Genomic DNA, 25,734 nt, shown 5'->3' with positions numbered 1-25,734 from the left:
AGCAATGTGAAAGTAGGCCTATTCATTACAAGTAGAAGTCCTGCATGAAGAATACTACCTCAGTTGAAGTCAAGTATTAGCAGCAAATGCAGTTGAAGCATTAAAGTAAAAGTACTGATGTGACATCATTAGGCGATTAATACTGAAACATCAGTGTGTAGGGAGCATGTTACTGTTGTGGCTGCTGGAGGTGGAGCTAGTTTTAACGACCTCATGAGTATTATATACTTATATACACCAGATAAATCTGAGGGATGGTGAGATGATTAATGGAAGAGGAAAGAAGAAACAAAGTTCTCATACACAAATGTGTTAATCATTTTTGGACTTTTTCTCGTGAAAACTCACGATGTGATGGAGGTGTTAACAACTCACAGACATCTGAAATGCGACTCAGACCACACACTGCTTTTTGTTAGATGTCAGAGGCTAAAAAAGGTTGGCCACTGGTTTAATATTTAACAATGTGTTGTATCTTAAATTCTTGTTATATTATGCATTGTGTAAAATCTTCATCTTAAAAGTAACTAGTAACTGAAACTGTCAAATAAATGTAGGAGTAGAAAGTAAAATATTTCCCCTCTGAAAGTGGAGTGAAAGTATAAAGTAGCATAAAATGGAAATACTCAAGTAGTACTCAAGAACTAGTAGCTCAAAATTGTACTTAAGTACAGTACTTGAGTTAATGTACTTAGTTATTTTCCATCACTGTTTCCTTGAGACCTTTTATCTTCCCAGCCTATTTACAACCACAACCACCCAATTTGAGTATAAACTAAATATGAGAATGCAGTTATCACAGTCATTCGGGACATTATTGACTTCTCAGAACATGGCGATTCATCCTCACAGAGGAACTGCCAATTATAAATTCACAAGAATGGACATGGAAAGGTTTTTACTTCCACTTTTTAGCCTACATTACTTCATCAACTGAGATAATCCCTTCTCAAGACAGAAATGAACAAGGAATTAAAAAAATGGACAAAATGTTTATAAAGTAAGGTAAAAGTAAAGGGTATTTCACAATTTTCTCTAAACTCATATATAGCCCGTGACCCCTTCATGAAAAAATAAACGGTGGGATTTCCCTACCTTGTTAACCACACTGGCTAATGTCATTTCATATGGTAGGTTTTCTGTACTAGCCTCATTTAGTTGTGTAAAAAAGGACACACTGTGGTGACTGCTGGGATTCCCTGATTTCGTTTGTCTTTTAAAGTAAAACCTACAATAAAACAGAGAAACAACTTCATCATTACCATTAAACATCAACGGGAAGGGAAATACATATAACTTCAGAACTACAGTACTGTATTGTGTTTGGAGATTCTGCCAATCGCTGATGTAATCAATCGCTACTCATTCATTGAGTTTACAACGATATACTCTCGGTAAACCTAGAAAGAAAGTCAGATGGAACCATGACTGATCAAGCATTAGGAAGAGGACAGCAGATGACTCAACAAAGAAACACTGACACACATACATACACAGACAAAGAGATAGTGCCAGTGAGGTTAAATTTTTAATTTAAGGTTCTCCAGATTCCTCAGTGCTTCTTCTCTGGGACACACAGCTTTTGAAAAACACTCTAAAAGTTGACATGGCATTCATTTTTCTTTATCTTGACAGTCCATCACTGTGGCAGCCTATTAGAAATACAATAACACTAAAGGCATTAATGAGGTTTGTATTGAACTGCTTTACTGAGTTGCCAACTCCACACGCACACGCGCATACACACACATACACTCAAAAATCCATCATCAGCATTTCCTCTATATCCAGTCCAAGCATCTTATCTTTAAATTGAGGTTCATGGTTTATTGATCGACTTCAGTCACTTCCTCTTCATATAAAACCAACTGAAAGAAGACCCAGTACATTGTCCGTAACGGTTCATTGAAGGCAGTTAAAATGAGGTGTTTGTCAGAGAGAGGGTGAAGGTGAATTTGTGAGTTTACATGCAAAGATGCTGCACTTTCTGCACTGTCACAGTGTAGAAGGTCTGGCCAAGCTTGGCTCCAGAGCTGCAGCAGGGTTCACTGCTCCCAAACTAAAAAGGACAAAACACATACAATCATCGTTCAAAGCAATTTACTGTATCCTCTACTGTTTTGACAGAGGAGATGTATAAACAAGAAGCTGGTTACTCAACTGACCTCTCTATAATGGTGTTGTTACACTGTAGTTCCCTCACCAAAATCTCCATTTCCTCCTTCAGATGGTGCATCCTAGAAAAAAGCAAGATATATTATCTGGGCTACTGTCTCACAGACACGCACACACACAGAAACAAAGACACACACCTGGAGACCATCTGGCCGTTGTCCCTGGGTGTGATTCCAGGCTGCTGCCGTCCTGGTTTTTTGGACTGCAGCGTGATAAGGGTTCTGTCCAGAGCCTGCGGAGACAGATGAGATGTTGTACCATCACATCACTGAGATGCTACATCAGTGAAATAACTAAGAATGACTAACACTCCCAAACCAATAAAGCAAAAAAAAAATCCAAAATAATAGAGCACAAATGCATGTTAGACTGTTTGTGAATATGGTATGCTGGCAGAGACTTGAGTGAAATGCTGACCTTATTCTGGCGCTGCTCACTCATCTCCAGGTCGGCCAACAAGCCTGTTGAGAAAGAGCTGAAGTCCTGCAGTCGCGTCTGCATCTCCAGTAAAACACTGCAAATAAAAGAAGAGACACACTTGAAAAAGTCAAAGCTAACATTTGGTGGGTATATTACTTAAGAACAGTTGTATGTTTGTGTCTCTGAAGCCTTGTTTCAATGTGAAATATACAACCATGTAATTTAGAGGAGACTTGACTGACTTTTCTTACAGTTTATTAATAATCATGGCGATACGTATAGGGTCTAGATTTTACATCAGGATATCCCTTCATATAAATCGATTAAATAGTACTTCTCTTAAGTGTTCAGAATGAACTACAATTCATTTGGAAGTTTTGGGGAAAAAAACAACAGTCGCTCCCACCACATCATACTGCAAAAATTTAATTTAAAATGTAATCTTAAAATGTTTTTTTTATCTGTACAAAATTGAAAGGAATTAAAGAATAATAAACTGAAATGTACTAAAATATGTAATCTCACTATCACTTACTAAATGTGAAGTGAGCATTAATAATGCAAATCAATCTGTATGAGTGGGACTGCTGATAAGTAATGTCCTACTCTCCTGGGTTAATCTTCTTCCCATAAGCCTCCATCATCTGTGTGAATGGCTGTTAAACCAAACAGTAATTTTACTGTAAACAGTCCAAAAGTGGTGGTTGGGATAACAAAGCTGAACGGGAATTTGATTCAAAGGTTACACAGTGTTTGGAGTTCAGAAATGTGACTGAGAACCTGCTCCATGTCCTTGTTGAGGCCAAAAGCTCTTTGTATCTCTGCGCGGACTCCTCTCTGAAGAGAGATTTCACTCGCTTAATGTGGGACGACAGGTGGATTCTGGGAAGGAAGAGTGACAAGCAGATTACAGGCAGAGCTCACAGTAACACCGTCATAGGCTGGGTGAGTAGGACTGCAGCTGTGTGGACACACAAGTAGACAAAGACATATACTCACTTCTCAAACTTGTGGATTTGTTCATCATTATATGCCAACTCTGTGGTGAAAATAAGAAAAATGTTAGGAATTGGCAATTTTACCAGGAGCAAAAAGAGGAATAAATATATAGTATATACCAAAAAAAAACAAACAAACACACATACTGGCAGTAAGTCTGTCTTTACGATAATGCTGATGAATTGCTGTTATCTTCTGGAGCAGCGTCTCCATCTTCTGACAGCTGTAGGAGACAAGAAGTCAGCGTTTCAAAATCAAAAACCCATGAGCCTAACCTGAAGTTTTGATTCCCTGCTTTCCCAGAGTACCTCTTGTCATTGGCCAGGGTCTCTGCTAGCTTGGCCTGTTCTATCTGCAGGTGGTCCAGTCGGTTCTGAAACTCTTGGATGCCTGCAGCGTATATAGGCAGGTGCTCATGGACCTGTAGAGGCAGCAGCAACACACTCTCATGACTGTCAACAAATCACAAGTCTGCCATTAACTCTATTTCCTGTTCACTTAAAAAAAGTGAATAAGAGGAAATACCCAGGGAACTGCGGTGACAATTTATCCCGCTAAGTACATATTTTTATAGCATAGTATAGTATAGTATAGTATAGTATAGTATAGTATAGTATGGTATGGTATGGTATAGTATAGTATGGTATAGTATGGTATAGTATGGTATAGTATAGTATAGTATGGTATAGTATAGTATGGTATAGTATAGTATAGTATGGTATAGTATAGTATGGTATAGTATAGTATAGCATAGTATAGTATGGTATAGTATAGTAGGGGCTACAATATAGTGCCCCATAAACCTCGGATTCAGTGTCCCCCTCAAGAACATACCATAAGGGCTGATACTTGACATTAGGTGACCTTTAAAACATGCACTACGGTTAAAGGCTGGTTTCCCCTTTTCTCAACGAGTCTTTATGATGCTTTTGTGCATGTCATATGTTTTCTTGTCTTTGATATTTTAATCCCCAACTACATAAAATTGCAAGTTTATTAGCTAACTGAACTTTTATAACTTTCAGGTAAATAGGATTTATTGCATAATTGTTGTATTGGATTACTTTAGTTATATAGTTATATTTCAGTGAACCTAATAAACTGAAATCTGAGTGTATATACTGATGAAGAAATGACATAAAAGGAAACTTCCAAAACTCAGTCCCCAGTACCACTCACAACGAACACATCAGTCAAGCTGGTCTCTGTGATGTTGCTTGTTGATGGCACTCACCAGCTGAAGCTTTTGACTATTATCATCTGAGCCTTGGTTTTCTGGAGTGTGATAGCCACTGAGAAGCATAACAGATGTAGGAGGAAAAAGGGGGAAAAAGAGGAAGAGGTTATTATGAAATCACAAGAAATTTTAGTGATGTTTTTGGTTTACATGTGTCATGCTGCAAATGACATATGTCAGAATTTACTATATTCATACGACAAGACCAAGCTTTATTGATCAGGAAATTTACCCTCAGGGAACAACTTGTCCTACTGTTGAGCATCATAATGCTTGTCATACAAACATGTATCAATCCGTTAATTTATCAGTGCAATTTCCCACCTCAAATGTGACTTGATGGACTGATTGTATTTATCTCAGAAAGTGTGAAGATAAACTCACAGCGTGTGAACTCTGTGTTCTAAGTTGAGGCAAGACTGCAGTCTAATGGTGATCATGGCAATACTGTGATTGGCTTCTCCACACTCCCTGCGCAGCGACATCCTGAGGATGAACAACAGGGTCATCATGGAGGAGAAAATGAGGGGAGAAGAGTTTGAAAAAGGTAAATAGTCCAGTACAGTCGAAACAAATATTTTTAATTTAGCATGATGTGTCTCACATGTAGCTGTAGTATCCTTGCAGTAGCAGCTCTCTGTGTGTGTGCAGCAACTGTACTATCCTCAGATACTGGTGGACCACTCCTACTATTAGCTAGAGACGACAGGGATTAAAGGAAATGGAGAGAAGAAGAGAACAAATTAAGGGTTGGAGGGTTATAATACGTTCAATTCATTTAAAAATTAACAAAATATTACGCACAAGTGGGACAAAAAAAAAATCAGTGGAGCAGCAATACACTACCTTGGAGAAATTGTAGTCTGCCATGATGTCAAACCTTGATGGGATGACAGGAGTCTCCGCTACAGAGAAGAAAAGAAATCCACATATAAATATGATTACTTTCTTTTTTAACCAACCTTCACCCCTCATCTCTTGTATTTCTGTTGTCTATATTGGCATTCAAATAAATATTACTCAACCTGAATGAAACAGCTGATTCACAAAGATAATGTGTGTTAAGTAAGTGAATGTGACACTAGAATACGCCTCATATCAGAACTCTTTCATATCTGCCTAGGAGAGCAACAAAGAACGAGGAAGAGAAAAGCCCAAGACTTCACAGAAACATATCAAAGATGTACATGTCTTTGTTTGTCTTACGTTCTCTAAAGGGCAAGCTGGTGTTCGCTTCAGGCCTGTAGCTGAGCAGAATGAGGGGCCGTTCAGGTGAAGTACGCGGGAGGTTAACCACCTTCATGTTGCCCTCCAGAGGGAGGTCATGCCCCAAGTAGAGCAGATGTTGCTGCTGAACCCCTATACCAGTCTGAGACGCCACCTCCTCAAAGAACACCGACACTCTGTGTGAGAAGGGGGAGAAAAAAATTCCTGATTCACGGCAATAAAATTTAACCATATTGTTTATAGCCATGATTGAGCTCAGGTCTGCCGCAGGGATTCAATTAACTGAGAGAGAAAGTCTTCACACAAGCAATTTGGATTTACAGATATAATCTAGAGCTCAGTGCAGCCTCTACTGCCGTTATCACATTAAAAGTATTACACACATTATTCCACATTATTCTGAAACTGCTGCACATTTCTGGCATGGATTTCATGTTTTGCTTGTTGGTGGAGTCATCGGCTGAATAAATCATGTTGTCAGTGACTAGTGTAACCTTCTATCAAAATGCCAACATCCCACCTTACACAACCACATTTAGATGGATCCACTTTGATCTAAGTCCCCTCCCACTCCTGTGCCATACCGTAAAACAAAAACAAGAAAACAGAACACGAACGCAGCAATGGGCAAGGCATATTTAAAGGTCAAGAAACAACAACTTGTCATTGTACTGCCATGGAAACAATTCTCTCTCATCTCATGCCAAAGATCAACATTATTAACAAAGCTGAAATCAGGACAAATACAAGTAAAAATCTGCAGTCTGAAATGTTAGTTTACAAAAAATAACACACAGGACCTAAGCAAGTTGCAGCATCCTCATCATCTTTCCTGTTTCTTTTTATTTCAGTCTGTACACTGCAGACTTACGTGTTGTAGTGGTGTATGTAGATACTGTGCGCCATGGCCTGCTGCAGAGAGAAGAGGTGAACTGGCTGCCGCTGCAATACATCTGTGGTGGCTGTGAAGAACTGGTCAAAACCCCAACACCTCTCCTGGTCAGCCTCCAGTATACCTGCTAACACTGGGACTAGCTGCACCCTCAGGCCCCTGCAGACAGACAGACAGACAGACAGAGAGAGAGACACACAGAGAGAGAGAGAGAGAGAGACAGGAGAGAAATAGGTGAAGGCAATCAAGGAAAAATTAGCATCCCATGTTCTCTTTAAAGACTAACTGATGTGTTTGAAATGCTCTTTTTTAAGTAACATACTGTGACAGTTGGCAGCTGTGAGGTAGGTGGTAGCTCCACTCTATAGGTCCACCCTCCACTCGCTGTACTCCAGCTATTGCACCCACAGGTTTCTCTGTAGTTATTTTGAACCTACACAACGAAACACACAAAACAGGCTGATGTATCATCGATGGATGTTCATATTCTGACTGATACCCTAGAGGAAATCACATCCAGCAAAATATCTTTCTTTAAAAGGGAAATTCTTTAAAACAGCTGAATGGAGCGTTCATTAACACAAACAAAATGTCATCTATTGACTGCATGGTGGTATGCTTTCCAACAGTGATATGGACATTGGCTGGTGGAGATGGAACTTTAAGACCAAACTCAGTGTCATAATTTCATATAAATATGTAATAAAAAAGAAAAACAAACGACCCTAAATTGGCATAGATATTTCATTAGCTTTGGTTGAAGGGCTGGGGTTTGAAACTCCACATTACTATAAGAAATGTGTGGTTGGGGCGCCTCAGTGGCTGTGGTAGAGCGCATACCATTTAGGCTCAGTCCTTACCGAAGTGGCCAGGGTTTGAATCCAAATCAGACACTTTGTTGCATCTCATCCCTTCTCTCTATTCCTTAACTTTCTGGTCTCTCTCACTGTCCCCATCACAATAAAGCGAAAATATAAAAATAATAATAATTCTTAAAAAAAAAAAAAAAGAATTGTATGGTCTGTGAGTTTTTGACAACTAATGATTTAACTTACATTATGGGCTTGTTCCTACGGGGTCCTTCATACGGTGTGAAGGGAAGACTCCCAGTGGCAGCATGGTAAAATGTCACACCAATACTCCACAAGTCAACACTCACTCCATAGGACTTCTGATGAGCCTTGCGCAGCACAGCACGTTCATACATGTCTGGATGCTATACATATACACACACACACACACACACACACACACACACACACACACACACACACACACACACACACACACACACACACACACACACACACACACACACACACACACGTTTGTTAGGTATGTCACACATACTGTATATGACATAAACTATATTCTCATTGGTTAGAAATATACATTATATTGTGGCCGACTTATACAGTCACTGCTTGGTGGTCTGTCAAATTCTTTTGTATATGCAGCATGTCCATGCTCAGGTGTTTAATACCCTTATACTTATTTGCCCTTTTGTCCACTAGAGGGCTACCCAGTCTTGATAATGTGAGTTGCTTTGAGGTATCCAGATCAGACCTTTACTCACTATGCAAGGTCAATAAAAGTCATTTTCACATCACGTTTGAGTGGAACGACACACAATGGTTGGGTTTGTAACAAATCACCAACCACATGCAACGTACAGAGATTCAAATCAGAGAATTAAGGGTTGATTTTCTCAGAGAGGAAATGCGACTTTTATAGCAAATGCACAATAATCTTATAACTGGCCATCATTAGGGTGCATGGAGCATACTTTTTTTTTATGCATATCAATGCATATTATTCCATCACATTTTCTCAGTAATTCCCCTCTCCACTGCAACAGTAAAAATATTTTCTTCATAAAGTCACCTATTGTTCTTTGAGGCAGCAGTACTGGAATATGAATGCAACAGGTGATGTTAAACTTAGGATAACTTGCAGTAAAGATGAATTAAGAGATCTCTGTGTATACCATATGTTGGAAACAAATCCCCAGAAGACAACTGAGACGTTAAATGGTTTTGAAAAAAGTAATTTAAATCTGTGTTTCCTGTTAGCATCAAACTTCACCAAGTGGACTATGTTCTTAGATCTGTTTCTTGTTTAATTAGCAGGATATATTAAAAGTACTGCACTGATTTCAATGAAATTTGGTAACAAGCTAAAGAAAATACTTCCTGGATTGTTATATTCCAACATGTGTAGGCACCACTAATTTCTGCCTACAAAGATTTTCATGCATTTATAATTTTTTGTAAAATACCATTTTCGCTAGACTAATGTAATAAATTGTAATCATAGTATACATAGTATTATATGTGTATATATAGTATATTTGGATGAATCACCAAAAGTTTAAAGGACTGTACAGCCTTTGCTGAAGTATTTTGACTGCACAGCATGAATACAGGCTTATCAAGTTGGTATGTTATCTTACCAGATACTCTTCTGTTCCATAGATAGAAACAAACTTCTCATCATCCTCCAGCTCTCTTGCTGCTCCAAAGTCCGTCAGTTTATAAACAGACCTGCCGTCCTCCCCGACTTGCCGCATGATGTTGCCTGGCTTAATGTCCCGGTGTACCACTCCGTTTTCACGCAGGTGGTTCATCCCCTGCACTAAAGAGAGCAGACAGAGGAAATACTTCAATAACAGATACATGAAATTATTCAACAATATGAGATACACACACCCACCTACACACTGTAACACAGTGAGGAATTCTGTTTCAGGCAGGCCAAAGGCGTTTTCTGGCTCCTCCAGCAGGCTGAGCAGACTTCCTCCTGAACAATACTCCATCACCAGCACCTTCTGCTTAGAGGGCAGCTAGAGAGAGCAAGAGAGAGGTAAGGAGGACACTTGTTATCTACATTGTAAACATTATGAAAATATTACAAAATCCATCTCATCAAATTTTCATATTAGATAAATAATGAAATCCCAAAGTCACACAAAGACAACTCCTTAGTTTATATTATTATTTGCCAGTTAGCATTAATTTGGATTGTTGGATTTCCCTGGCATCATAGTGGACTCTTGTTTTGTAATCCCAGTCCAGCATCCCATAGCGTAAGACCAGGGGTGTAAATGCTATTTGATGACAATCTTAAATTAATCATCTCATATACTATATATAATATATCCTATCACCATGTCTGTCTTCTCTCTTTGTCCTTGTTTTTGCCTCTCCTCCTCTAATGGCAGCCTTACCTCTTCCACGGTATGCAGCTTGACAATATTGCTGTTGTTGAGTTTCCTCAGCATCTCAAACTCTCTCATCTGGACTTCACGAGGGCGGCTGTAGCTCATGAAGTTAAACACCTTGACCGCTACCAGCTCACCTGACCTCTGCACGTACAACATGTTTACAGTTTAAGTCACATAACACACACAGCATCATAAAGAACGTCAGAAACAACCCACACATCAGCACTGCAACCACAACCTCCACTTATGACACATCCTCTCACATCTCCTTTGAACCAAAATGTAGGCTGAAAACATCTGCGATGATGGCACCAGTGATGTGAATGAGCTGCTCAGTGAAAATTAACTTGATAGATCATGTTAAAGATAAATTTATCCTTAGCATGGCTTACCTTGTTGCGTGCTTTGTATACACTGGCAGTAGCCCCTTGCCCGAGGACATCCTGTAAAGACCACAGGTAGCTTGTTGTACTGGCTGTCACCCCTGACATACTGGAGGGAAGAGACAGGGAGAGCTTTATACAGAGGATTGGGAAACCATTAACAGAGACAAGCTCTCTGTGTCTTTGTGTTCTCTAAGATGCAACAACTAGCTAATTCATGACAAAATTTAAATCAAAGTGCAATGAAAACTCGCCAGTAAAAGAGACAGTCAAGTTATAACCCACACTATATAAAATGACAAACTCAAAGTTACTATCATAGACAAACTAAGGTGATAACATGATGCTCTGGTGATTTTTCTCGAGTTGTAAGCTAACGTTAACTGACAGCCAACATGACACACTTAACTCTTCATTTCAAGTTCATTCTCCTGACAGAAACAATAGCTGTAACGTTAGCTTACCTGGACCGACGCAAGCTAAACCAGTGACGTTAGATCGTATAACGTTTACAAACTCGTAGTAGTTATTCAGGGTTCCGTAGCACGGTTGTTTATCCCGTCTCATCTGGCGTCAAACTAAACGTCGGTATTGTGAGTCACAGGTAAAACTGCACGCCAGATTTACGGTAAACAGACGCCTACGCGTGAAGTTTGTTCCGTGGTGACAAACTGCTGCCTACCTGCGGAATGGCTGCTTTCCCAACAGGTGAGGTGCAGGAAGGAAGTACTGTCCAATAATGGCGCTATCTCTAAATTTCTTTCTGACGTGGATCCAAACTAGGTCATGGGTTTCTTCAAAAGCAGCGGCTGCCGTCAGTGCATGGTGATTTAGGAAGTGTAGGGTTCTCTGGGGGCGGACGCTGGTCTGCATATGATTGCGGAAATACAGCAAGTGTTCAACTAGACAGTTTCATTCTCTCCCTGAACTTCCCACCGTTTTAACGGTGACGGTGTGCACTGGGGGGGGGGGGGCAACAACCGTGCTGAGCACCCCCAGGTTTGACTGGAAATGGCAGTAAATTTAAAAATATCCACACTGCTGTTCACATGTATCTGGAAGGAAATTCAGCACATCAACAACCACATACAGTTGTTTCCCCAAGCTAGATGTCATGGCCACCAACTGATGCTGCATGCCATCACTTTTTAGAGTTCAGTGAAACAAACACTCAATTTTTGTTTTTACATATTTAACCCAAATGCGCTTCTGCTTTTATGAATATGCAGATGTGAATATGTTCCCATGTCTCATGTAAAGTCTCCATAAGTATTCCCATAAGACTGTTTTTAATGGTGATAATAATAGGGTATATATTTCCCTTAATGAACCACTGGCAACTGAAACCACACCATTGAATAGTTTGAGAAGAGAGACTGATACATGAATTTGTCCAGACGAGAACGTTTATGACAGAAAGTGGGTGTAAGTGCGTCTTAGTGCCCAGTGCCCTATTTGTCTATTATTTGAAATAAAAATTTTAAATGCACATGCTGGCTCTGTGGCTCTCATTGAAATTTCAAGCTTACAGGTATATTTAAGAGTCAGTCAGGCAATTTAGTGTGCATCAGTTATTTTACTTACCTTCAGTAAATAATAATGTATACTTACAATGTTCGATGTGATATGTAATACAGTATTTGGATAAACCCTCTCCACGCTCAATCTGATCTGATATTGCAGATACTGTAGTTTGTGTCTACCTGTTGGTTTCTGTTGTCACTTTGTAGTTACCTGACAGGCTGTGCACGTAGCACAGCTTGTTTTGTGTCAGGCTTTTTTTCTGTCAAGATAGCTTAAGCAAGTTTTGTTTCCAATGGACCCAAACCATTTCTTCTTTATAATAACTGTACTTAGTTTGTATGGATACAGACTTTAACATTTTCTATTAATATTTTTGGTGATTTTCTGAAATTAAATGTATTTTCACAGTAACAAACATCAAAGACGTTGAGAATCTTTATAGCAAGCAATGTTTATTAAAAAACAGATCTACTACAAGAACTACACATAGAATTATATAAGGCCTATTTGATTAAACTACTATTGCTATTACTGTACAATATTGTACCAAAAAAAGAGTGTACCTCTGTAATGTACAACATTGTATATACAAAGTACATCTGAACACAGGATTCTCCAGTAATACAGAGACAACTATAAATAGATTTGACATTACAGTCTTTTTTTCTTTTTTTTTAGTTCTGCTGTTTTCAAATGGACACAAAAATGCATATTTAACAATATTCAGTTCCGACAAATCATCCCCACACAGTTAGTCCACACACAAGCCAAGTTGTTCAAGTGCATGATGATTGATTTGAGAGGGTCCCAGCTCCTCTTGACAGCACAGCCAGGACAGAACACACCAACCACCCACATGCATGTGCGTATGTGTGAGAGAGTGCGTGTTGATAAAGTGAGTTAATCTCTCGCCACAAACACTCACACAGTCACAGTCCCTCCAGTTGTCATGATGAGGTAAGAGCAACACAAATACACCAGGTAATACACAAACAGTATACAGAGATTAAAAAGAAAACCGTAACAGTTATAATTCATTACCTGGTAAAGAGCATACAGGAAGTCAGTATGTGCTGTATTTTTGGGGAAACAGTGGTGGAGAAGGGGAAAGATGCAATAGTAGGGAATATAAGGACACCAGGGTAAAATAAGTTCAATACTTTCTCAAGAAAGTGAAATACATCAAAAAGGCTTTATTCAGTTTACCCTGAATGGCATATCTCCAAATTTGAAGTCAGTATTCGAAAAATTTATACACTTATTCCATAATTCATCATCAGTTCTAATTTTGCAAAGGTATACATTATCAAATAATATCAAAAGAAAGAAAAGTCTAAGTTTAAGCTCTTGGATTTGGGTTTCCTCATCCTCAGTCTACTTAAAGCTGGTCTGCCACTGTTGTTACAGCAGTGGCTGAAGACAAGACGAGATTTTATGTATTCCTGCAGGCTTTTTATCTGATCACACGTACACAGTGCATATTTATTCAGGCCCCTGGTACTCCAGAATGTAGGAGCAGTGTTTTCCTGTCTGCAGACAGCCGTTGCTGTCGGGTGGCATCCCTTTATGATGAGTGGGAAAGGGTGGGGTGAGGTGCATACATACTCTACATCCACGCATGCTCACACAGGCGCACACGCACACACCCAGACGGTTACACAGTTCCACATTTTACCATAACAGGTTCTGAGCATTAATAAACACCTGGGAAAAAAGTAACAACAAAAGCAAACCTTGCTTAAGAGCGCATTGGATGAGGTGGTTGGTTGTGCTTCTATCTAAACACACTCAGGAGGATCCTCAGCTCCATGCTTCCAGTTATCACGAATATTAAACATACATACACACCATTAGAATAATAAACCCTTTTTTTACTGTTAAGTCTTAAGTATATATTTAAAGGAGCAAGCTGTAACTTTGTTTGAAGTCGTTCTATAGCTGGTACTGCAGATACATAAACTGATGCGATCAGGCAGCTTGCCACTGTGGCTGCCGTCTGTGGCCCCAGCATGCAAGGAAAACCTGAAAGGTGTTTAGCTGCCACAAAACACCACCACACACAGATTTAGAAAACGTGTGTGTGTGTGTGTACAGTCCAACATTACATATAAAAATGCTGGGTTTCAGTGGTCCCCTACACACATAACAGAGCTGCAGGAGAGAAGCAGCAGGATGCTTCAAACTACCAACTTTTTTTAATTTTTTTTATTGCTATATATGGAGTTAGAATTACTGTTGGCCATGTTAAGTATATTGGAGAGCACTGCTCCTGTTATGCTCCTGTAATGGTACTAGTACTGAACAGTAATAAAAAAAATAAAAAAATATCACCAACATATCAAACACTGGAGGAAGAGATAAAATAAAGCTCTTGATCACATGACCTACACTGATATTTGGCCCAGTTTTCCTTCCTTTCATCATCCAAAGTGTCCACCTTTATCACCAGTCTTCCACTTCTGAAGCAGCAAGTCAGTGTGTTTTAATTTCTACACAGAGCAAGAACTTAGCATTTCACAGTCTATTCTTAGGAATCAAACACTCCCTTCCAGTCCGCTAGCCATGGGGTCATTAAAAAGAAAAAAAAAAAAAAAACTGTCATGTCTACTATACAAAATCAAACAGTGCTTTTTGTTCCTCACATAGATCTGTGTGTAAAGGCAAGTAACACTCTTGCACGCCCACTCAAACACAATTTCAAACATCACAAACTAGTGTATGTAAGCTCCAGGTGCTGTAGGTCTGTAGGTGTCCATCCTGAGTCCTGTTCCCTTGTGAAAGATTTTAAAATCCAGTGATCACTGGAATCTGAGAAAAAGACGTGTCTTTGAAGGGTGTTCACTAACCTACACCTTGTGACAGTGAAGAGCTGCCAGGACAGCGCAGGAAAAACTCTAAAGGGAACATGGCGTCTTAAGAACTCGCCTGGACACCAAGAAGTGAATGCTACACATGAGTAGTGGGTTAGGGGTCTTATGTGAAACTAATGAAGTGCTTCAAGCACCTGGTAGAAGAGTTTGTAAGGATCAGTAACGTGATTCAGATCGAGGGGTATTAAGCCGGGCAGGATTTGTCGTTAGACTGGGGCGGGGGTGGAGGAGGAGGAGTGTGAGGGAGAGAGTGTGTGTGGCCTGCAGGTGGAGGTGGAGGTGTAGGGGGAACAGTGGAGGTCGGGGAGCCCATTGCCGGGCTGCCACCCCCTCCTCCGCTCTTTGGGAACACCACCGGCTTGGGTCTTGTTGCTGGGGGGCGCAGCTCTCTAAAGGAAGGTACAGAGGAAGAGAGGGAGGAGGAGGACAGGGAGGGGGATGTGGCGGAGGGCAGGGGGCTCCGCGGCTGGCTCTTGGCGGGGCGGAAGGAGGAGGGTACATCGCTGGCTGAGGAGGCGCTGCGCTGAAGTGGGTGAGCATGTGAGGAGACCCCCTCACTGTCCCGCAACAGACGGGAGTGGAGGGGACTGGAAGGCTCTGAGGCTCCTCCTCCTCCTCCCCCACCACCACTCACACCTTTCAGCTGCTCCAGTGTGTCCAGGACCACGTCAGGGGTGTGTGTATGTTTGGAGGTGCTCTGTCGCTCACTCAGGGTAGAGCTCATTGCCACCTCGATGTCCTGCAACAAACAGACATAAAGTAAACACACACACACACGTACACAAAGTTTCAAGCACGGCGGCAGGTAACTGAAGAGAGAAGTACCTGTGAGCTGTGCTCCACCTGGGCTATCACCTCTGGGTCCAGTGGTCTGTGGTTGCTGAAGCTCTTAGAGCGCCCTGCTGTAGTTGTCTTCCTTAACTGCGGACTCTCCACCTAAATGTTCACAATGGCCCCAGATATATCAACAAAACCAGTCCATTCACTACATTCGTTTGTAGGAGACACAGTGAGATGTTACAGTACCTTGGTCTTGAGAGAGGAGTGGCGAGTGACTGAGTTGAGGATGCTATGAGCGCTGACGGGTCGTTTGTCTCCAGTTTCCTTCACCAGAGCCCCTCCAACAGGAAGAGAAGCTGTTCTCACTCCTCCCCCTCCGCTGGCTCCTGGACTGGTGTTTTCGCTCTCTGAGCTCCGGAAAGCTCTTCGGATGCTCCCAGACTCCGGACGTTTCCTCAACCTGAATGAGACAAATATTTCAGTTACATATTTCTATTATTTACTGTGTTGTTGTGATTTGATTAGAGGGCACTCAGTAAAAAAAGTCAGTTCAGGGTCAAAAAGTCTAAAAACAACAACGACAATGGAAAAAACAATGTTTTTGCTTGTTGATTTTTTTTCGTCAGTCAATGCAAAAGGAAAACTGAAATTGCAACACACTTGTTCAGGTTGGCCAGGTAGATGTCAGCCACATGAGCTCCAGTAGGAGAGGCGGCGCTGCCTCTAGTGGACACCCTCTCCTCCAGCAGATCCCTGGAGTCAACATCAGGCTTTGGACTTCCCCGTCCCCCATCAGACCTGAAACAATCATTCAGTACTTATGAAATCACTGCTATGAAAGACAAAGCTGACTTTAGTGCCACCTTTATTCTAATTAACAACTTCTGTATAGACTCTTTTCGACGTTTTTTTTTTCCCTTCACTAAATGAATAATTCCAACATGAACACTAATCCTCATCACCTTTATCACTTTTCAAAATTACACAGTTTCTTGCACACTGGAAAGCACCTTCAACTTAAAAGGTAAATTCCTGTATTTGTCAGCCTGGGTATCATTCTTATATTTTGATATGACAGTTGGTCAAGATAACTTTCTACTCAGTCTATTACTGAGTTTTGAAAATGTGGACCAACAACTGAGCCTCGTGCACTTGTCTTACTTGTTAGCTTTCATGCGGAGTCACTGAAGGTATTCAACTCCAAATCCCTGCAGTTATTGTATTCTACTTCTTAAAAGCTGTACAGCAGGAGTCTCCACACAGTGTGTACCTTGTCATGTTATTTTTTTCAGTTGGGAAACTTGGGCACCTAAACCATCTTCTCGTGTTTGCTACTAATTAGCTAGCATGCACAGAAGTGTAAAAAAAAAGCCTGACATTTGTGGCCTGCATGAATACAACAGCTGAAGTTGACAGGGAAATTGATCTGCGGTGACACACAGTTCTTATCACAGAAGACCAACTTCCTTAACTATGGGGATTTCCAGTGGACCGCTTTCTGTGTTTGATTTTGGTCAGTCAAATAAACATGTGTTCATTGTTTTTTGTATTTGTATGTAGTTTATGTAGTTTGCATTTTCCAAAACTATACAACAGAGGAAGTAAGAAAAATATTGATACCAAATTTTCATACCAGACTAAAATGTGAACATAAGAGACATGTTGACTACAACTGCAATTCCCTTTAAAAAACTGTATTATCTTGCTGTTCCTTATACGAATATTTGATAAAGACTAATGACTGGAAGACATCTTACGTGTCTTGGACCACAATATACTGGTGTGGCACCAGTCCATCCACTCCATTGTGTCGTCCCTGCCACCAGTCATCAGAAGCTCGCTGGAACAGAAGCAGAGAGGCTCCCTTTTTGAACGACAGCTCCCGACTAGTCCGCCCGGAGTAGTCGAACCGAGCGATGGCTTCGATTGGGTCGGACTCTGAAACAGCCAAGGAGCCTGAGATTCAGAGAATGGTGGACAGAGACAGGAAGTGACAGAGAAGCAGAGGGCAGCAACAAATGAGAGAGACAAGAGAGGTGGAAGAGAGGGGAAGCCAGATTAGTGCATAGCAGGTTAGTGCTGCTGTATTTGGTGACTGTGCCAAGGTTGAAAAATGCTGAGCAGTAACGAGGCAGCATAATAAACACGGTACTGAAAGCAGGATGTGAGCTGGTTTAAAAGGTTAAAGCCAGAGTAACTGGTGAGGAAAGCAGCGTGAGATCTCATAAACTAGTTACAAGAGGAAATTGGTTCCTTGAATTACTACATGTATTTGTGTGTGTGTGTGTGTGTGTGTGTGTACGTGTTAGTCACCATCTTCGCTGTTGTGGCTGACAGAGACGGTGTCAGGAGCAGGCTCTTCCACAAGGGGGGGCTCACAGTGTGGACTGTCGCTGAGGTGGACACAGAGGGCAGAAGAGGTTAGACAACACAACTACGCAAGTCTAAGACTGACTGCACGTGTTGATGACATACAGCTTGAGCTCTTCTCCTCTATCCAGTCACATGAACTCGTGCTGTACACTGTGTTAATGCTGTGTTAACCATCTTGCAAACTTTGTATTAAGATAGGTTAGGTTTTTTCACATCTGTGATTCCAGCCACCCATGACTCTCTCCACATACACATGGCATGTGAGCATTTAGTTCAGATGGATTTGAAAAAAAATAAATCTGAACCTATCCTTTAATTGTGGTCCTGGTCTTGGCCTTCTGGTTGCAACCATGCCAGTGTGATAATATTTTCTGTCTACACTTTCTACAGTCGAGACTCAGAGCTTCTCCTCCCGTGTGACTTACAGTCTAAACAACTGCTCTGACTGGCAGCAATCATAATAACTGGTGCCGAGGCTTGTCATTACAGTAAAACTGAAAGCTGGCACTGTCGTGCATTTTGGTGTGTGTGTGTGTGTGTGTGTGTGTGTGTGTGTGTGTGTGTGTGTGTGTGTGTGTATTCTGTGTTCTCCCACGCTGATGTGGTCAGGAGGTACTTTAATCTCCTATGTGATGGAGGGTAAGCCGATCCTCGTGGCCCCCTGGCCCTGAGCGGAGCAGACAAGCTGAGAACCCCCATCACTCCACAGCAGCCCCTAAATCAACGACCTGTACCCCCCCTCCCCCATTCACCGCCTTCCCACTTGCTTCCTAGTTCATATCCTACACGACCTATCACTCCTTAAACTCCCCTCATACATATACACCTTTTCTCCTCCCCAGCTCTCACCAGAAGTCATCACCACTTCCAGGGATGATGTAGACGGGGCCCTGCAGGTCCTGCGGTCCAGGGAAGATGGTGTCATGGTGGATAATGATAGTTTTAATGAGCTCGTTGACGTGAGCCTGGCAGGAGACCTGGTCGTGGCCCTCTGGGACAGACATCAGTGTGGGACCGAAACAGATGGCCAGATTGTAGGGGTCCATCATGTTATCCTCGCTGTACTGAGACAGGCTGAGCAGAGGGGAAAGCAGAGTTATTTAGAGGGCATTGTCACTAAAAATACATATTATATATATATATATATGTACAAAACTGACTATGCATACAAACAACCACAACATGTCATTTACAGCCTACGACACCCCCAGCTTGTAAATAAGCTGTGAACGTATACATGTATCTGCGGATCGCATGAGGTCCAACAGTAAACACTACCAAAGCCCGCATCACTTCATCACTTCATCTGTACGATGTGGTGATGGAGAGACTCTGATGATGTGTGAGTGTTTCAGTGTTTGAGAAGAAGCAGGAGCTTTGGGGTGAGTGTAAATCACTTCACCAAAAGAAGAAGCTCCCCTCCTGTCTCCGCATGAGCTCTCTGGGACGGCTTGGTTTACCCAGGCGTCTCAAATTTCAGGTCTCCCACATCCCATTTCGTTTCATCTTTCACTCCCTTTTGCTACCTCTCTTTACTGGAAGGCTTTGTCGTGGATTGTAGGGATTGATGGGACAGCATGGAATGTGCGAGTGATTGTGTGTCCGTGTGTGTGTGTCTGAAACTGACGTTGAATGCATATTGGGTATTGAAGTGATAGATCAGTTGCCTCTTTCAACTGGCAGCGTGCCGACCCGAATCTACTGCAGGTAATACACTGACTGTGGATAACTCACACAACCCTGACGTCAAATAACCCAAACTATCCCTTTAGCATATATTCAACCACAACTGCAACAAAGCACACATGCAGAAAAATGTGTTACTACCGTTGTCTTAAAATTACGGCGATATATGTGTCTCTGTTTGAACTGCCTCTACTGATGTCTCCTCAAATACTCTCTTCTGTTCATTGTTTTTAAAGAGTTTGGTTTGTGGCTGATGTGTGAAGCCCATTGAAACACTGTAAGTGGTATTGGACCATATAAATAAACTTAAACCTTAAGTGGGAAATTAAACTGTTTCTCAAGGAGGAAGGCTTCCAGCTCCTTGAGAAATGCAGGGGTAGAAATATTCTTTGCACTTTGGACTTTAATTAGGGTCCATACTTGACTTTCCACAAAGGTTAAAGGATGTTTATATTTGGTGTGAGAAGGCCAAAGGAAGGGTCTCTGACCTCATTCTGGTGTTTATTAAACTAATGTGCAAGTATCGTGCAATTGTAGCAGATTGGAAGACAGGATGTTCCTTAGTTGCTGAAAGGTTGCATATCTATTATTTTTTAAATAAAAGTTTTTAAGGTTTTAATTCACAGTTTCTTAGTGGCATCCCTTCAAGAAAGACCATCTTTGAAAAATGTAAATAATAGTGGATTTGTGGATAGTTGATCAGGTTTTTGTAGTGCATTTCATTCTGTTCTGCTTTGACTCCTTTATTTAGCCAAAACAAGTGATAAGTTGTTTTTTGTGGTTCACAGTGATTGAAATTATGTTTGTTATTGTGTGTGGATTAATGTATAGTGAAAGATGTTTTTGAATATATTGACCTAATCCTCCATGACTTTTTGATTGATGTGAATCAATCAATTGAATCCCAACTATTCTTTGCTCTTTGTGTGAAATCATTGTTAAGCAAAGCTGGTGAAACCTTTGACACAAAACATAGTTCACACTGTTGCACATGTGATTTAATAAATATTAACTTTTGGGAAATACTGACGCAAGCTTCTCAGTGTGCAATCATCTACTTTTGCTTAAAGTAGAAAGCTTGTTAATTTTTTTTCCTGAGACTATGTCACAATTTTGTTGGTTTAATTCAGTGGTTTTATTATTCAGCTGCTACATTGTTATTTTCCAACTTGCCTTTGTTACCTTCAACCACTGTTCGTAGACACTCTGATCTATCCATGTTAAGCACCAGTGTTTCTACCATTTTTGAAACTACGACAAACAAAACATGTGGCCTCCTTTGAATTGTACGCCTCAAGTCTGAGGTTAATCTGAAACTCAAATATAAACCAGAATTACCATCTCGTGGTTGTATGCCTCCGCCAGCCAGTAGGAAATGTGGTCACAATCTCCCCTCACTGAGTTACAGCATTGAATGATGGTCAGAAGTGTTTTTGCACAACATTATGATGTCACAGTGAAATTGACCTTTGACCATTTGGATGTAAAATGTCATCACTTCATCATTTCATCCTATTAGATATTTGTGTTAAATTGCGTCATAACTAGCGTATGAATTTGTGAGTTATGGCCAAAAATGAGTATTGTGAGGTCACAGTGACCTTTGACCTTTGATCACCAAAATCAGTTCATCCTTCAGTCCAAGTGAACGATTGTACCAAATTTGGAGAAACATGGCTAACTGCAGTTCAGTGTGTAGCTGCTTTTGTAACTGTGATTCATTTCTTTGATGTTTCTGTGATGTAATTATTAAAATATAGCTACTAACCCAGGTCTTATTCCAGCATTTTTATTAACTACAGATTGTTGATTTCTCACCAATTAGCTTGGTCTATTGTCTTGCCATGTGTGTGTGTGTGTGTGTGTGTGTGTCCTGCTACTCACTGGTTGAGGAAGGCGAACAGGTATCTCATAATGATGAGGGTTTTGCTCAGCAGAGATTGTAGAACTTTCTTAATGTGGACTGCCCGCTCCTGGAGGCTCTCAATTGCTGGGAAATAACAAAACCATAAGACCCAGGAGATTACTCACACAATCAAGCGCATACACACACACACACACACACACACACACACACACACACACACACACACAAAAGACAAAAGGTTGCAACACTTACAGACACAGGATATGAGGTCATGGAAGACTTCTTTAGGGAAGAGAGCATGGTCCAACCCTCTAAAATAGAGCTTCAGGACCCCAGCAATGGAGTCCATGTCGTGGTCATTCTGGTCCCCTGCCAGCGGGTCCTCACCTACAACCGGATGAGAAGAGTGAGAGAGTGAGAGAGAGAAAGAGAGAGAGAGAGAGCGAGAGAGAGAGAGAGAGAGAGAGATATAGAGAGAGAGAGAGAGGAGGGGGGAGAGGGAGTGGATGAGAAAAGATTATAAAGCATGGGGTAAACACATTCTCTAAAAATGCTCATGTTTCCTGTTGGATAACAGTTGTACCTCTCTCAAAGGCATTCTTGATGTCATTGACCTCCACCTGGGAGCCTGACACTCTGAAGATGCCCTCATGCTGCAGACCTACACAGACATACATAACCACAGTTTTAATTAAAGACGCCCTATTCATTTTCAGGATTGTACAGTTGAATTGTGACATAGTCTCCCAGTTTAATTGTATCCCTAACCAATCACACTAGACATAACAATGCAACCAATCAGTACACAGGGAAAGCTGATGCTAAACCTATCACTTCGTTGGAGAATTTCACTCACCATGGCGACTGATGAAGCGGATGCAGCTCTCAACCATCAGAGGAATGGCCTCACCTGATTCCTAAAATAGGGGGAGAGGAATTACTCCCGGTATAGGAAGAGACAAGACAGGAGACTGGCGTGGAAATAAAACACAGCGCACTTCTTGTCAGGAGGATTTTCACACACACGTCTGCACACGCACATGCATCGGTGCACACATTTGGGAGGAATGGGTATCAGACATGGGGGAGAGAGGGTGGGCGCAGTGCTCAGCTGTTGCTAGGAGACTGCGCTTTTCCCTTTTCCCTTTGTTTGTTTGGGGTTTCCAGAAATCTCTGGGAGGTGAGGCTGTGGAGCGTATGTTGGACAATATATGCACATAGTTGTTGTTGTGTGAACACAACTGTGCTTTTATATGTTGAAATGTGACTATAATTTGAAATGAACAATCAGCTGATCAGCTTATATCTCCGTTAAGTTAGAGCGTTTGACCAAAACACAAATCACCCACAAGAGGGAGCCACAAACATGAGATAGTCCAATTGATCAGCTTCTTTTGATCACTCGTGTGTCACTTCAGATTGCTAGCTATAGATGTATACTGCTGATTGGGTCAAATTAATCAGAATGATGTGATGATTATAACCAAAACACTGTCAACATATGCATCCTGTGAACGGAGGATACCGTGAGAAAACATGTGGCTTGAGTTAAAAACAAAGCTACAGCAGCTCTGCAGCTCTGACTGAAAAACTCACAGCCACTCAGAAACACACTCGGACACCAACTTGTGAGAGATAATTACCTGCTTCCGTACTGTCGAGTTTCTCCGTCCACTACACAGACGGAGAGAGGGGAGAGGAAGAAACGGCACTCTGTCATTATGTGTACAGACAAAGTCTATTTATACTCACAACTCTGGTAACGCTCTATTTGTACACTCAGAGACATATGCACATGTGTTGAGAATATCTATAAACAGTGAGGGGGGAAAATAATAACCCTGGTTGCCAAGAAGTCAAACTTAAATGCTGCTATGGTATATGCAAGTGTGTGCGAGAGAATGTTTCCTTCCTTCACCACACCTACCTGGCAAGGCAACAGTCACTCTTCTGACCTAAAGGAGGGAGAAACAGGAAGAGTGGGAGGGGGGGGGGGGTGGTATGACAGGAAAGCGAGAGAAAGAGATAGGCTGTTATAGTGGAATCAGGACACATGAGGAAACAGCTTCAGATGGAACAGAGACAGGGAACAAACGTCTCACTTAAGCTGTGCACACACAATTTTGGGAGGCTTTTTCCTGTAAGCTTATGGAAACGCAGACACATTCAGCCCTGAGGAATACACCCTCCCCCCGTGCCCCCCCCATCCCTGCCCTAACACACACTTACAAACATACAGCTGCATCCACATATGGTCACTGTCACTGTGACCTAGCCCTCCACACACACACAGCTTGTGATTATTAGATGTATTAAACTCATTCTGTTGCACTGCATGGGTTCTGATGTGTCCCACCACACCACTCATCTCTCTGATCTGCTTCCTGCTCTGCCTCCAGGCACCAGACCTTTTCCTGAATCCATCTCCCTCCTGCTGCGGAGCTCCCAGAGCACAAACACACACTCGCACATACAGGACACAAGGACGATGTCTTAAATGTATGAAGGACACTCTGGCAGCCCCACTCACTCTCTCCCAGGGTCTTCTGGATGAGGTCATGCTTGGCGTCCAGTTTGGTGATCAGGTTCCTGCCCTCCAGAAACTCTTTCAGCTTCTACAACACACAGAGACACACACACACACGCTGGAGTCACAACATGTGCATATTATGCTCATATATAACTGCAGTAAAGAAAACAGCTTTGTCGGTTAGAGGCTTGATCCTATTAATGCTTATGAGAAATCATCTATGTCCATAAATGGCAGCTGACCGTGAAGTAGAACTGCTCCGTCTCCTGCTGATTGGCCCGCCGCTTGGCCAGGCTGGGCTTGCTGAGATAGGATTCACTGAAAGTGGACTTGACCGACTCCATGCTGTTGCTGTGGTGGAAGCACTCGGAGACGTCGTAGTCCTCCACTGTCACCATGTCCTGGATGGTGGACAGAGTAGCCTCCATGGTTTTCTTCACCTGAAGGGCAGTAACGAAGAGAAGACAAGATGTGAACAAAAGCTGTGATTAACACTCAAGACACTTACAAGGGGTTCGAAGATGACACAGATGAATGAATAATATTAGAGGAAGCAGAAAGATGTCCGACCTCTTCATTCTCAATCTTGAGTGTGGAGAGACGGGACTGCAGCTGCTGACATCTCTGGAGCAGCTCGCTTTCCAGCGGCTGCTGTGCACACATCACTCCCATCTACAAGCGAAAAACATATTATAGCACTGATGTTTAACAACGCACTCACTCTAACAGAACCAAACGCAAGCGCTTGCACTGTACCGTGTCTCCCATGTGGGACTGGAAGTCGAACCGAGCCGGGGGGCAGAAGACGTTGTTGTAGGTCTCCATCAGTTTCTGTTTGTCCCCGTTGGGCTCCAGACTCTCTGCGGCTCCCTCCAGTGTCTCCAGGCCGGTGTGTTTGGATGTTTCTACGTTCTGTTCTGCAGATAAGTAGGTCCTCAGGGCACGATGCAGGCTGGCATGGTAGCCCAGGTCACAGCACTGGTACACACACACACACACATGGACACATAATTTAATGGCATGAAATGTAAGCATTGTTGAGTAACAGAAAATAAAGCAGAAAGAAATGACCTATGACATATGTATAGTTTTGGTTTTTTTAGCCACTATGCCTTTGACAGTCCAGACATACAGGGATATTACATGATATCCAGCCATGTCACCAAGCCATGCAGACACACTGTTTACCTGTATATATAGTGCTACTATAATCAGTTTAACAACTATAAAAAAATACTGCACCACAAGTTGCATCGACATCTATACAATAGTCTTTGAGATGTCACATGGTACATCTTCCTTGCTCTCAAAATGGATCATTCTTAAATTGTAAAATGTCTGTGCTGAAATATTTTGCATGTAGGATGGATAAACTAATAAACTAAGAGACAAAATAAACAGGGTAGTTTAACTGAGATAAACCCTCTCCTTCTCAGCATCGCCCATCTAACACGCACACATTCACAACCGGAGGCTGCACAGTACGACCCCAGTCTGCTCCGTTATCCTCCACTGGATAAAGGTTAGATCGAGTAGACACACAGTGCA

The 25,734-nt window shown here is 41.7% G+C and overlaps 2 protein-coding genes across 6 annotated transcripts in view; both read right to left on the bottom strand.

Moving 5' to 3' along the window:
• Positions 1-1,515: 1,515 nt before the first annotated feature.
• ikbke (inhibitor of nuclear factor kappa B kinase subunit epsilon) lies at positions 1,516-11,472 on the bottom strand. Of its 2 annotated transcripts, none has more exons than XM_056365335.1 (21): positions 11,239-11,472; positions 10,566-10,665; positions 10,177-10,314; positions 9,663-9,792; positions 9,403-9,584; positions 8,006-8,166; positions 7,273-7,383; positions 6,930-7,109; positions 6,038-6,234; positions 5,678-5,736; positions 5,436-5,527; positions 5,216-5,317; positions 4,829-4,886; positions 3,903-4,015; positions 3,741-3,817; positions 3,595-3,634; positions 3,376-3,477; positions 2,593-2,689; positions 2,313-2,407; positions 2,166-2,237; positions 1,516-2,059 (listed from the first exon to the last, which is right to left on the bottom strand). In XM_056365335.1, the coding sequence occupies exons 1-21, from the start codon at positions 11,427-11,429 to the stop codon at positions 1,996-1,998; spliced, it is 2,361 nt and encodes a 786-aa protein (XP_056221310.1). In that variant the 5' UTR covers positions 11,430-11,472; the 3' UTR covers positions 1,516-1,995. The 2 variants fall into 2 exon arrangements, with proteins under 2 accessions (XP_056221310.1, XP_056221316.1); XM_056365341.1 differs by having other exon boundaries at positions 11,021-11,376.
• Positions 11,473-12,511: 1,039 nt separating this feature from the next.
• The window catches only part of srgap2 (SLIT-ROBO Rho GTPase activating protein 2), a 53,292-nt gene continuing 40,069 nt past the window's right edge, over positions 12,512-25,734 (bottom strand). For 2 of the 4 annotated variants that reach the window (XM_056395531.1, XM_056395514.1), the window contains exons 7-23: positions 24,943-25,164; positions 24,757-24,858; positions 24,429-24,626; positions 24,187-24,271; positions 23,584-23,611; positions 23,300-23,330; positions 22,513-22,573; positions 22,240-22,317; positions 21,909-22,043; positions 21,674-21,779; positions 18,953-19,177; positions 18,044-18,123; positions 17,488-17,686; positions 16,391-16,528; positions 15,977-16,190; positions 15,776-15,886; positions 12,512-15,689 (exon numbers count right to left, since the gene is read on the bottom strand). In XM_056395531.1, the coding sequence (XP_056251506.1) occupies positions 15,135-15,689; positions 15,776-15,886; positions 15,977-16,190; positions 16,391-16,528; positions 17,488-17,686; positions 18,044-18,123; positions 18,953-19,177; positions 21,674-21,779; positions 21,909-22,043; positions 22,240-22,317; positions 22,513-22,573; positions 23,300-23,330; positions 23,584-23,611; positions 24,187-24,271; positions 24,429-24,626; positions 24,757-24,858; positions 24,943-25,164 (2,568 nt within the window). In that variant the 3' untranslated portion in view covers positions 12,512-15,134. The remainder of the gene's footprint in view (positions 15,690-15,775; positions 15,887-15,976; positions 16,191-16,390; positions 16,529-17,487; positions 17,687-18,043; positions 18,124-18,952; positions 19,178-21,673; positions 21,780-21,908; positions 22,044-22,239; positions 22,318-22,512; positions 22,574-23,299; positions 23,331-23,583; positions 23,612-24,186; positions 24,272-24,428; positions 24,627-24,756; positions 24,859-24,942; positions 25,165-25,734) is intronic. The other 2 variants (XM_056395540.1, XM_056395522.1) reach the window with 1 other exon arrangement.

Source organism: Seriola aureovittata, chromosome 2, assembly GCF_021018895.1.
Source record: "Seriola aureovittata isolate HTS-2021-v1 ecotype China chromosome 2, ASM2101889v1, whole genome shotgun sequence".
Lineage (NCBI taxonomy): Eukaryota > Metazoa > Chordata > Actinopteri > Carangiformes > Carangidae > Seriola > Seriola aureovittata.
Note: the sequence above shows the minus strand (reverse complement) of the source record. Positions and strands in the feature narration are given on the sequence as shown.

Coding starts and splice junctions, on each gene's coding strand:
- ikbke (XM_056365335.1), bottom strand. CDS start 11,429: ATGCAGACCAGCGTCCGCCCCCAGAGAACCCTACACTTCCTAAATCAC. Junction 9,793..10,176: donor AGCTGCATACCGTGGAAGAG/GTAAGGCTGCCA, acceptor TGCTCTCTCTAG/CTGCCCTCTAAGCAGAAGGT. Junction 7,110..7,272: donor CACAGCTGCCAACTGTCACA/GTATGTTACTTA, acceptor GTCTGTCTGCAG/GGGCCTGAGGGTGCAGCTAG.